This window comes from Lissotriton vulgaris, chromosome 9, assembly GCF_964263255.1.
Source record: "Lissotriton vulgaris chromosome 9, aLisVul1.2, whole genome shotgun sequence".
Lineage (NCBI taxonomy): Eukaryota > Metazoa > Chordata > Amphibia > Caudata > Salamandridae > Lissotriton > Lissotriton vulgaris.
The window spans coordinates 1241086322-1241098930 of NC_141697.1; the positions used below are offsets into that span (position 1 = coordinate 1241086322).

Below are 12609 nucleotides of genomic sequence, written 5' to 3' on the forward strand. Positions count from 1 at the left end.
GAACCGGGGCTACACAAACATACATATGAATGAGGAAACAAATCTGTTGCCTTCGACGCGTGGTCTCAGCGGTCTGGCCGAAGCCGGGTGCCTTGTTGTGAGAAGTTGGCCTGATATATGATGTCTCCAATTCTGGGGGCACTTTGTATCAGTCCAAATAATCCCTTATGGTGGTGGTTGTAAGTCAACCTTATAGACAAGCTATCCTAGGGGTAGCATGGACTAAGCAGCCTTCATGCTAAACTCAAGAGGGCATGTGAAGCCAGCTGTTTTACCAAATACAATCCTGTAATATCAAATGAAAGGACACCACACAAGTTATATATTATAAAAATATATTTATTTATTCTCAGAATAATCCTCTATACTCTTTATGAGTCTAGAAGCACAAGCGTTTAAACAAAAGCACAGTAAAAAAAAATTTAATTGTAAAAATGTAAATTGATACTTGTATAGCGCACTACTCACCCGTAAGGGTCTCAAGGCGCTTGTACGAATACCGCTGTGGAACCCATCCTGGCTTTCCCTGTGAGGCGTCCACTCCTGGGCACCCCCAAGGTGGAGGCCAGGCATCCTTAGCGTTGTGGGGCCATTGTGGAGATTAAGCAAGCTATTGCCCAGAGTTGCAGAGTGGGACTCCATGATTGGAATAGGCACCGAGGCGAGAATGATCAGGTCCGTGGAATTTTGAGCCCAAGACCCGCCGAGGCGGGGAATTGAACTCTGGTGCCGGGCTAGACCTCTGCATCAGGGTCTGCGGCTCTAATCATTGAGCCACACTTCTCCACTGAAACATATGAAACATATAAACATATGAAACATATGAAAGTTGCACAATTATGGATGAGGCCGGGGGCCACTCAAACCATATACTAAAATAGTGGTATAGGTATCACTAATCGAACAGTGGTAAGACCTGGGGCCTTGAGAATCCCTGGGGCTATTCGAGACTAGCAGTGGTGAAGTCGGGAAAAGCCCGCGGAACTCGGGTGCAGCGCTAAAAGCACACGCATGCACCAATGCAAAGACAATGGTGCGTAAAAGTTATCGAGTTACAGTTTTAGGAGTTTTCCGACTGGACTAGAATTACCAAACTTTAGACTTAGACACTAGAGGTGTGTACCAGTGCAGGAGCACCGGCGTTCATGAGTTACCTCACCCACAGGAAGCGGGTGCATAGGTGCCAAAGCGTGTCGGGTTTTGTCACGCAGTCTGATGGTGCCTGGAGATGAAGATGCTGCAGGCGTCCAGAAGAGAAGTGTCCGGTTGGATCCAAGGGTGGATCGAAGATGTAGAGTACCTGAAAGCAGAGGGGACAGAGTCTGGGTCACTCAGCAGTGACCAGGGTGGAACCAGGAAGGAACCAGGCAATGTCGGGCACAATCAGGTGGTTGTCAAGAAGCTTGTCTCCGCTGCCACGCGGACCCGGGGGCACCGAGGATGTCCAGGAGTAGATCATGAGCTGTCCCACAAAGGTTCTCGCTGTCGGCGGTGTCGGCTTCCGGATTGGAGCTAACAAGCCTTAGCAAAGGCAACACACGCAGGATTCGAAGATCGCTTCTTACTCGGACCAGCAAGGTCAGAGTGGGTGCTCCTTTTCAGGGGAGCGAGGGCCAGTCTGGAGCAACCAGACTAGCAGAGCAAATTCAAAGGTTTGTCGGTACTGGGGCCACTAGCCAACGGGCAAGTGACTGGACCAACGCGTCAAGCAGAAAAATGCAGAAGGGCCCCACGCAGCACTCGGTGAGTGTGGAGGGGTGAGCTTTGGTGTAAAAGCTGCTCAGGGCTGGGGCTTCTCAAACCCCAATGCACAGCGTCGAGGAAGCCTTGGGAGCTGCACGGTCAGCACTTCATGGTTTTTCCAAGATGGCCGGCCCCACACTTCAGGTCGCCTCCACGGGTCTCAGACTTGCTGGGACTGTGGATCGGGCTGTTGAAAGGCAGGAATGCTCAGTCTTGTTGATCTCTGTTGCTCGAATTCCAGCGGGAACTGCAACAAAGCAAACAGTGAGGTGCTGGATGGTGCCTGTTTGCACAGGGTGGTCACTCCTTGACCACAAGGGAGATTCTTCAGTCTTCGACATCGAGTAGGATGTCGAAGCGTCCAGAGTTTTGTTTCATAAGTTTCAGTCAGGATAATCTGATGTGCGCCTAGCACTGCTCCCACCTTTATTCCAAATCTGTGGGCTCCACCTTTATTCCAAATCTGTGGGCTGGATTACCTGCTAGGTCCCTCCTATGGGTGGGACCCAGGAAGGGGGTGGTTACACCCCTTTCCCTTTGTCCAGTTTCGCGCCAGGACTGGGGCTGGTGTGCCCCAGCACCGGTTTGAACTGGACTATGCATGGGAAGCCTTGTGCTCCCCAGGCAGTGTCTAGTTTCTTTCAGCTCTCCCTGCTCCAATCCACTATCTCCTGTCTGTGGTGGTGTAGCACCTCCCCACAACAGGAAACCCTTTGTTCAGGACTCCTCTGCCAAGTTTTGGTCAGCAGCAGGAGGTCAGACTTGTGTCTGTGGCAGCAGCATCCATTTTGTGATGCTGAGGCTCTGGTTAGGATTAACCGCGTTTAAGTAAAGTAACATGTCTTCTCCCTCTAGAAGGGTGGAATGCTACCCCCGTTGCCAGGACTGGCGAGGGGGTAGTATTCCAAAGCGTATGACACCAAACACGACATGTTTTGATAAAGCCAAACCAAAATTAGCAAGTAACCGCGAGGATTATAATGCACTTTAGAGTATATGGTATGGCAATATCCCGGAACAGCTAAGGGAGTTGGTCCCGACAGCTGCAGACAAGCTCAGCTCATGCTAGAGCACCATCTCACATAAAACCAAGCACTCTGCCTCCAGGATTGTTAAGGCCTGCCATAGGAGTGACTTATAGGTATATATGTGTCCAGATATAGGTTTAGATATAGGTGTACTATATCTAAGCAAGGGGTGTTTACACCACTTTGCCCCAGCTGAGTGATCAGCCAGTTGTGTCGATTTAAGTACCAGCCAGGGGTGGCAAAAGATATGCTGCAGCCCCTGGTAGGCCTTGGATGCACCTATGTCCTGGGCACCTATAGTGCACTGTACAGGGGCTGACAAGGTGTCCAGTACCAAATTGGTTATGCACCCATAGTGCATGTATGTGAATTTAGAGAGAGAACAGCAGGCTGTGGGTCTGATTAGCAGGCCCACAGCCACATTAAGTCGAAAACCAGTGAAGCAAAAAGCAAAAATTGGGGTGGCCATAGGAAAGCAGACCCTACTCTCCTACACTTATAGGGGTGGCAAAAGATATGCTGCAGCCCCTGGTAGGCCTTGGATGCACCTATGTCCTGGGCACCTATAGTGCACTGTACAGGGGCTGACAAGGTGTCCAGTACCAAATTGGTTATGCACCCATAGTGCATGTATGTGAATTTAGAGAGAGAACAGCAGGCTGTGGGTCTGATTAGCAGGCCCACAGCCACATTAAGTCGAAAACCAGTGAAGCAAAAAGCAAAAATTGGGGTGGCCATAGGAAAGCAGACCCTACTCTCCTACACTTGTTGACCCCATTTCACTTTCCTTCTTAGGCTCCTTTGGTAAATATTGCCCATGGTAGTGGCCATTGTCACTGACCAGTCATTGTTGCAGAAACATCTTTGTTAATGGCAGCCTCTGTGGTGGCCACTGTGATTGGAACCTGTGCACAATCCATTCCTCAGTCATTACCTGAGCAACGGAGGCCTCGCCTTCTAAATATAAAACTGTGACAGCAACAGCAACCCGCAAGCAGCACCCAGAAGGCGCCGAGGCCTGGATTGACTAAACTTTGTGCTGTGCCCGCAGAGTCTGATAGTAGTGAATCCACCGAATGCTATGCCTGCCTTTGCACTATACGAGCCCCCACACAAAACCTTAATAAATAACACACCTAGGGCCAGAGTACCCTTACTCAGAGGCAGTTACCATGACCACAATACCCTCACACCCCCTCAGTCATTCCACATCTGAGGAGAAGCAGTGGGCTGCTCTTGTAGTGGGACTGTCACCCCTCCTAGACTATGGAACTCTGAGGTGAGGCGGGTGGGCTCCGCTTGTAGCAGGATTCTCACCATCCGCCCACCCTCTCAGGCCATTGAACTACTCAGAAGAAGCTGGTGGGCTACTCTTTGCTGATATCGCTGGGTGGTCACCACCCACAGGCCACTGCATCTCGTACAAGAAGTGGTGGGCTGTTCTGGTAGCGAGATTGTGAGCCCTCCCCCCAGGCTATTGCACTCTGAGGAGAAGCGGGTTGACTGTCATGTAGTGATATTGTCACTCCCCCCCACCCCCAGGCTTATGCACCTCTGAGGAGAGGCAGGTGGGCTGCTCTTGTACAAAGATTATCACCCCTTCCAGGTTGTAGCACCCCTGAGGAGAAGCGGTGGGCTGCTCCTGTACCAGGATTATCACCCCTTCCAGGCTGTCGCACCCCTGAGGAGAAGCGGGTGGGCTGCTCTTGTAGCGGAACTGGACCACCTCCTTCCTCTCCGGCAGAACGCAGTGCATCCGCCTCCCCTCCTTCCGATCCAAAGTCACCAAGATGATCTGAGGCATACCCCAAGGATCCTCCCTCAGCCCGACGTTGTTCAACATCTACATGGCCCTGCTCGCCCACGTCGCCAGACTGCACAACCTCAACATCATCTCTTACACCGACGACGCACAACTGATCCTCTCGCTCACCAAGGACCCTCTCACCACCAAAACCAACCTCCAAGAAGGAATGAAAGCCGTCACCGAATGGATGAAGAACAGCCGCCTAAAGCTGAATTTGGACAAGACGGAGGTCCTCATCCTCAGCTTCTCCCCCTCTGCCTGAGACGACTCTTGGTGGCCGACCACCCTGGGAGCAGCACCAACACCCACCGACCACGCACGCAACCTTGGGTTCATCCTCGATTCAATACTCTCCATGACCAAGCAAATCAACGCCATCTCATCCTCTGGTTTCAACACCCTCCGCTTGCTCCGAAAGATCTACAGGTGGATCCCCACCAACACTAGAAGAACGGTCACCCAGACCCTCGTCAGCAGCAGGCTGGACTATGGAAACGCCCTCTACACCAGAGCCCAGGCCAAACTGCTGAAACGACTGCAACGCATACAGAACGCCTCTGCACGCCTGATCCTCGACATCCCTCTCCACAGCCACATCACACCCCACCTGAGAGACCTGCCCTGACTTCCCGTCAACAAGAGGATCACCTTCAAGCTCCTCACCCACGCACACAAAGCACTCCACAACACCGGACCAGCATACCTCAACAAACGACTCACCTTCTACACCCCGAACCTCCAGCTCCGCTCTGCCGAGCTCACCCTCGCCACCGTCCCCCGCATCCGGAGAGCGACCACCGGCGGCAAATCATTCTCCTACCTCGACGCCAAGTCCTGGAACACCCTCCCCATCCTCCTACGACAGACCGAAGACCTACTTACCTTCAGGAGGCTACGCAAGACCTGGCTGTTCGAGCAGTAGCAGTAGCAGCAGCCCCCCTCCCCCCCCCCCCCCCCAGCACCTTGAGACCCTCTTGGGTGAGTAGAGCGCTTTACAAATGTCTTGATTGATTGATTGATTGATTGATTGATTGATTGATTGTCACCCCCAGGCTGTAGCACCTCTGAGAAGAAGGGAGTGGGCTCCGCTTGTAGCAGGATTGTCACCCCTTCCAGGTTGTAGCACCTCTGAGGAGAGGCGGGTGGGCTGCTCTTGTACAGGGATTGTCGAGTGTCTTCTTTACAGCCTGATTTTCAACCCCCTGTTTTAATAACCAACATGATTTTTTTTTGTAGGAACTTAACCACAACCCTGCAGCAGCAACGTTTAACAACTTTCTAACAGTAAGTAGAAGCCATTTATTTTTAGATGTTTCTTTGCTGATGTTTGGCTGCCCAGGTTATGACCTGCTCATTCCAATCCCCTCTGAGTCATTCCACACTCTTGCTTGTCAAAGCCCAGACAGTATTGTGCTTGTAGCGGTGGAGGCAACATGAGGATACATGGGAGGTTCTGGTCGGAGTCACAATGGCATTGTTGGTTGTGGAGTTTATGGAGTCAGCGGTGTTACGGAGGTAGTGGTGTCAAACGTGGTACCATGAAGGTAAGAAGATGCAGGGTCAGTTATGGTGCTTCATTGGTACCTTGAAGTTATGATGATGCAGGGTCCGTGAAGGTGCTCTCGTTGGTACCAGGAAGTTATGATGATGCAGGGTCAGTGATGGTGCTCTCGTTGGTACCATGAAGTTATGAAGATGCAGGGTCAGTGATGGTGCTTCATTGGTACCATGAAGTTATGAAGATGCAGGGTCAGTGATGGTGCTCTCGTTGGTACCTTGAAGTTATAATGATGCAGGGTCCGTGATGGTGCTCTCGTTGGTACCAGGAAGTTATGATGATGCAGGGTCAGTGATGGTGCTTCATTGGTACCTTGAAGTTATGATGATGCAGGGTCCGTGATGGTGCTCTCGTTGGTACCATGAAGTTATGAAGATGCAGGGTCAGTGATGGTGCTTCATTGGTACCATGAAGTTATGAAGATGCAGGGTCAGTGATGGTGCTCTCGTTGGTACCTTGAAGTTATAATGATGCAGAGTCCGTGATGGTGCTTCATTGGTACCATGAAGTTATGAAGATGCAGGTTCAGTGATGGTGCTCTCGTTGGTACCTTGAAGTTATAATGATGCAGGGTCCGTGATGGTGCTCTCGTTGGTACCAGGAAGTTATGATGATGCAGGGTCAGTGATGGTGCTTCATTGGTACCTTGAAGTTATGATGATGCAGGGTCCGTGATGGTGCTCTCGTTGGTACCATGAAGTTATGAAGATGCAGGGTCAGTGATGGTGCTTCATTGGTACCTTGAAGTTATGAAGATGCAGGGTCAGTGATGGTGCTCTCGTCGGTACCAGGAAGTTATGATGATGCAGGGTCAGTGATGGTGCTTCATTGGTACCTTGAAGTTATGATGATGCAGGGTCCGTGATGGTACTCTCGTTGGTACCATGAAGTTATGAAGATGCAGGGTCAGTGATGGGGCTTCATTGGGACCATGAAGTTATGAAGATGCAGGGTCGGGGAATGTGCTCTCGTTGGTACCAGGAAGTTATGATGATGCAGGGTCAGTGATGGTGCTTCATTGGTACCTTGAAGTTATGATGATGCAGGGTCCGTGATGGTGCTCTCGTTGGTACCATGAAGTTATGAAGATGCAGGGTCCGTGATCGTGCTCTCGTTGGTACCAGGAAGTTATGAAGATGCAGGGTCAGTGATGGGGCTTCATTGGGACCATGAAGTTATGAAGATGCAGGATCGGGGAATGTGCTCTCGTTGGTACCAGGAAGTTATGATGATGCCGGGTCAGTGATGGTGCTTCATTGGTACCATGAAGTTATGAAGATGCAGGGTCCGTGATGGTGCTCTCGTTGGTACCATGAAGTTATGAAGATGCAGGGTCAGGGAATGTGCTCTCATTAGTATTAGAGAGTTGAGGATGTAGTGGTGGCACCAGAAGAGTTTGTATGGATTGTTGATTGTGATGGTGGCAGTGGTAGGAGTTGTTTATGTACGCAGTCGCCATGCATTTGGTGGTATGAAAAGGTTATGGTAATGGTGGCAGCAGATAGTTAGGCCAGGTCAGGTTTACTGATCTCAGGAAATTAAATGGTCTTGATCATTGGCTTTGACCTCTGGGTCACTAGAGGTGAAGTGCTTGTGCAGAGACCACTGAAATGCAAGAACCACCTATTTGTTCTTTGTCTGTCGGATGGTAGCGAGGTTGAGCATTTAAGGCGTACAGAATGATGAAATCAGGAACGACGTGCGAATGGGGCTGTGGGCCTGGGGCGTCTCATCCGACAGCCATCTTGAATCATCTTTCTGGCCCATCAGCTTTACTCATTATGGTCTCTGTTCTCACTCAGCTCCATGATGCCTCCAACCCTTGGGCCTCCACCTCAAACCTGCCGCCTCACTCTGTCCATCTTCAAACAGTTAAATATCCTATTCTTGTCCAAACACCTCCTCTTCTCCTGGCCTCCTTGCCTTATCTTACCTGCCTGTACATAGAAACCTTCTCTGTCTGACCTGTGGACGTCATTGTATGCTTGTGCTGTCGCCGCTCCCTCTCTGACCATGGACTGTCCTTCCTTTGCGTTTATAAATGTGCCTGTGTTCAATTATCTCCCTCTTTGAATGAAATACTGTGAGCTCTCCCCAGTGCCTCTCTCCCCACCAGGACAAAGGTCCTTGGAATACATATATCCGCACATAAATAAAAAAAAAACACATCCAGGGGACCTCACATCGATTGAATGGAAGTCAACAGAGGCCAAGATTTGGCGGCACTCCCCTTTGCCAGACGAACCCACAAAGAGAAGATTCTCTTGTGAAATTGGTCTTCTAACTTTCTGAAACTCACTTAAATGCCTTTCTCAAATTGAAGTTTAATGTCTTAGTATAACTTTTTGATATCCTACTTCCACCAGAGAAAGCCTCAATAAATTGGTTGTTGAAGGGATTCTGCTCAGGAACAGAGCGATGCTGGTGACCATAGAACATTGGCGTGTATGGACTGAGTCGCCGTACCACCTCAGTATCTAGGAGTCCGGGTCCGACTAGCTATAGTGCCTCACTTGCCCTCCTAACTTTCTCAGAGAAAGAAGTGAATTGGCACCCCAGAACACAACACTTTCAACCCTCTCAGGGATCGCGGTAATAGGAAACACCATTAAGCGCTCTCACTCGTACCTGCCCACAATAAGATAAACAAGAGACCCGAAGGAAGTTTAGAATATTTATTTAAACTATTGTGTTCTAAGAAGCAGTATTTATGCCACAATTAGAAAACAAAATGCATACCAAAAATATTGTGAGCATCGTTAATAAACCATATCCCCTGTGGAGTGTGTTATATTATATGGCAAGTTAGCCTACTCCCCCCTCCCCCCGAAGCTAAATGATTATGTATCAAATATCTTTGGGCTTTGTGGCGGACCCCGTACCTGAGCCTACATAGAGGAACTCTCTACATCTCAGCTGACGCAGCTATCTAGACTCAGGACCTCTGCTCTCAGAGTCTGTTTTTTTAATTCTTGTCCTCAGTTACATGACAAAACATATGTGCTCGCAAACAGCAGCTGTGTTCTCATGTAATGTCTAGGCGCTAGTGCCTGATGAGAGACAAGACATGTGCTCACAATCAGCAGCTGTGTTCTTGTGTAATATCTAGGTGCTAGTGCCTGACGAGAGACAAGACATGTGTGCTCACATAAAGCAGCTGTGTTCTCGTGTAATGTCTAGACGCTAGTGCTTGACGAGAGACAAGACATGTGTGCTCACCTACAGCAGCTGTGTTCTCGTGTGATGTCTAGGGGCTAGTGCCGGACGAGAGACTAGACATGTGTTTTCACATACAGCAGCTGTGTTCTCGTGCAATGTCTAGGCACTAGTGCCTGACGAGAGACAAGACATGTGTGCTCACAAACAGCAGCTGTGTTCTCATGTAATGTCTAGGCGCTAGTGCCTGACGGGAGACAAGACATATGTGCTCACAAACAGCAACTGTGTTCTTATGTAATGTCTAGGCACTAGTGCTTGACGAGAGACAAGACATGTGTGCTCACATACAGCAGCTATGTTCTCCTGTAATGTCTAGGCGCTAATGCCGTGCCTAACGAGAGACAAGACATGTTTGCTCACAAACAGCAACTGTGTTCTCATGTATTGTCTAGGCGCTAGTGCCTGACGAAAGACAAGACATGTGTGCTCACATACAGCAGCTGTGTTCTCGTGTAATGTCTAGGCGCTAGTGGTTGACGAGAGACAAGACACATGTGCTCACATACAGCAACTGTGTACCTGTGTAATTTCTTGGCGCTAGTACCTGACAAGAGACAAGACATGTGTGCTCACAAACAGCAGCTGTGTTCTTGTGTAATGTCTAGGCGCTAGTGCCTGACGAGAGAGAAGACACGTGGGCTCGCATACAGCAGCTGTGTTCTCGTGTAATGTCTAGACGCTAGTGCTTGACGAGAGACAAGACATGTGTGCTCACATACAGCAGCTGTGTTCTCGTGTAATGTCTAGGCACTAGTGCTTGCCGAGAGCTAGTGCCTGACGAGAGACAAGACATGTGTGCTCGCATACAGCAGCTGTGTTCTCGTGTAATGTCTAGGCGCTAGTGCTTGACGAGAGACAAGACATGTGTGCTCGCATACAGCAGCTGTGTTCTCGTGTAATGTCTAGGCACTAGTGCCTGACGAGAGACAAGACACGTGTGCTCGCATACAGCAGCTGTGTTCTCATGTAATGTCTACGTGCTAGTGCCTGACGAGAGACAGCTGTGTTCTCGTGTAATGTCTAGGCGCTAGTGCTTGACGAGAGACAAGACATGTGTGCTCGCATACAGCAGCTGTGTTCTCGTGTAATGTCTAGACGCTAGTGCTTGACGAGAGACAAGACATGTGTGCTCACCTACAGCAGCTGTGTTCTCGTGTGATGTCTAGGGGCTAGTGCCGGACGAGAGACTAGACATGTGTTTTCACATACAGCAGCTGTGTTCTCGTGCAATGTCTAGGCACTAGTGCCTGACGAGAGACAAGACATGTGTGCTCACAAACAGCAGCTGTGTTCTCATGTAATGTCTAGGCGCTAGTGCCTGACGGGAGACAAGACATATGTGCTCACAAACAGCAACTGTGTTCTTATGTAATGTCTAGGCGCTAGTGCTTGACGAGAGACAAGACATGTGTGCTCACATACAGCAGCTATGTTCTCCTGTAATGTCTAGGCGCTAATGCCGTGCCTAACGAGAGACAAGACATGTTTGCTCACAAACAGCAACTGTGTTCTCATGTATTGTCTAGGCGCTAGTGCCTGACGAAAGACAAGACATGTGTGCTCACATACAGCAGCTGTGTTCTCGTGTAATGTCTAGGCGCTAGTGGTTGACGAGAGACAAGACACATGTGCTCACATACAGCAACTGTGTACCTGTGTAATTTCTTGGCGCTAGTACCTGACAAGAGACAAGACATGTGTGCTCACAAACAGCAGCTGTGTTCTTGTGTAATGTCTAGGCACTAGTGCCTGACGAGAGAGAAGACACGTGGGCTCGCATACAGCAGCTGTGTTCTCGTGTAATGTCTAGACGCTAGTGCTTGACGAGAGACAAGACATGTGTGCTCACATACAGCAGCTGTGTTCTCGTGTAATGTCTAGGCACTAGTGCTTGCCGAGAGCTAGTGCCTGACGAGAGACAAGACATGTGTGCTCGCATACAGCAGCTGTGTTCTCGTGTAATGTCTAGGCGCTAGTGCTTGACGAGAGACAAGACATGTGTGCTCGCATACAGCAGCTGTGTTCTCGTGTAATGTCTAGGCACTAGTGCCTGACGAGAGACAAGACACGTGTGCTCGCATACAGCAGCTGTGTTCTCATGTAATGTCTACGTGCTAGTGCCTGACGAGAGACAGCTGTGTTCTCGTGTAATGTCTAGGCGCTAGTGCTTGACGAGAGACAAGACATGTGTGCTCGCATACAGCAGCTGTGTTCTCGTGTAATGTCTAGGCGCTAGTGCCTGACGAGAGAGAAGACACGTGGGCTCGCATACAGCAGCTGTGTTCTCATGTAATGTCTACGTGCTAGTGCCTGACGAGAGACAGCTGTGTTCTCGTGTAATGTCTAGGCGCTAGTGCTTGACGAGAGACAAGACATGTGTGCTCGCATACAGCAGCTGTGTTCTCGTGTAATGTCTAGGCGCTAGTGCCTGACGAGAGAGAAGACACGTGGGCTCGCATACAGCAGCTGTGTTCTCGTGTAATGTCTAGGCGCTAGTGCTTGACGAGAGACAAGACATGTGTGCTCACATACAGCAGCTGTGTTCTCGTGTAATGTCTAGGCACTAGTGCTTGCCGAGAGCTAGTGCCTGACGAGAGACAAGACATGTGTGCTCGCATACAGGAGCTGTGTTTCGTGTAGTGTCTAGGCACTAGTGCCTGACGAGAGACAAGACACGTGTGCTTGCATACAGCAGCTGTGTTCTCGTGTAATGTCTAGGCGCTAGTGCTTGACGAGGTAGAAGACATGTGTGCTCGTATACAGAAGCTGTGTTCTCATGTAATGTCTAGGCGCTAGTGCCTGACGAGAGAGAAGACACGTGTGCTCGCATACAGGAGCTCTGACCGAAAGCTTACCTGGGTGCTCCTGCCGCTGCCGCTGAAAATGCTGACTCCTTGACATCCAGCCTCCCCGTGTCCCTGGAGGGATTGACCGCCTCTGCCTCTGCCCTTCGGGCGGCCTCCTCATCTGGGTGGCTTCTGCACTTAATTGCAGGGTGGTGGAGCGGGATACCAAATGCCCGGACCTCCTTAACATCTCTCTGAAAAATCCCAAGGGACGTGTCATTTTAAACATCTTCAACATCTATGCCCGAGGTATGAAGGGGGGTAGAGAATCCCCAGTTATAGCCTGCCTGGAAGCCCTACTACGATCGTCTCCACACAAGCATTGCACTCTGGTGGCGGGTGATTTTAATTGTACCTCTGAGCCCCTTGGCCCCGAAATTGTACAAGACCAAGAGGAAAATGACAATA

The 12609-nt window shown here is 50.0% G+C and overlaps 1 protein-coding gene across 1 annotated transcript in view; it reads left to right on the forward strand.

Annotated features, from left to right (window-relative positions):
* STAB1 (stabilin 1) overlaps positions 1-12609 on the forward strand; it is a 756575-nt gene that overhangs the window by 548409 nt on the left and 195557 nt on the right. Inside the window, exon 47 of the mRNA XM_086939405.1 lies at positions 5815-5862. Coding sequence (XP_086795531.1) covers positions 5815-5862 — 48 coding nt within the window. The remainder of the gene's footprint in view (positions 1-5814; positions 5863-12609) is intronic.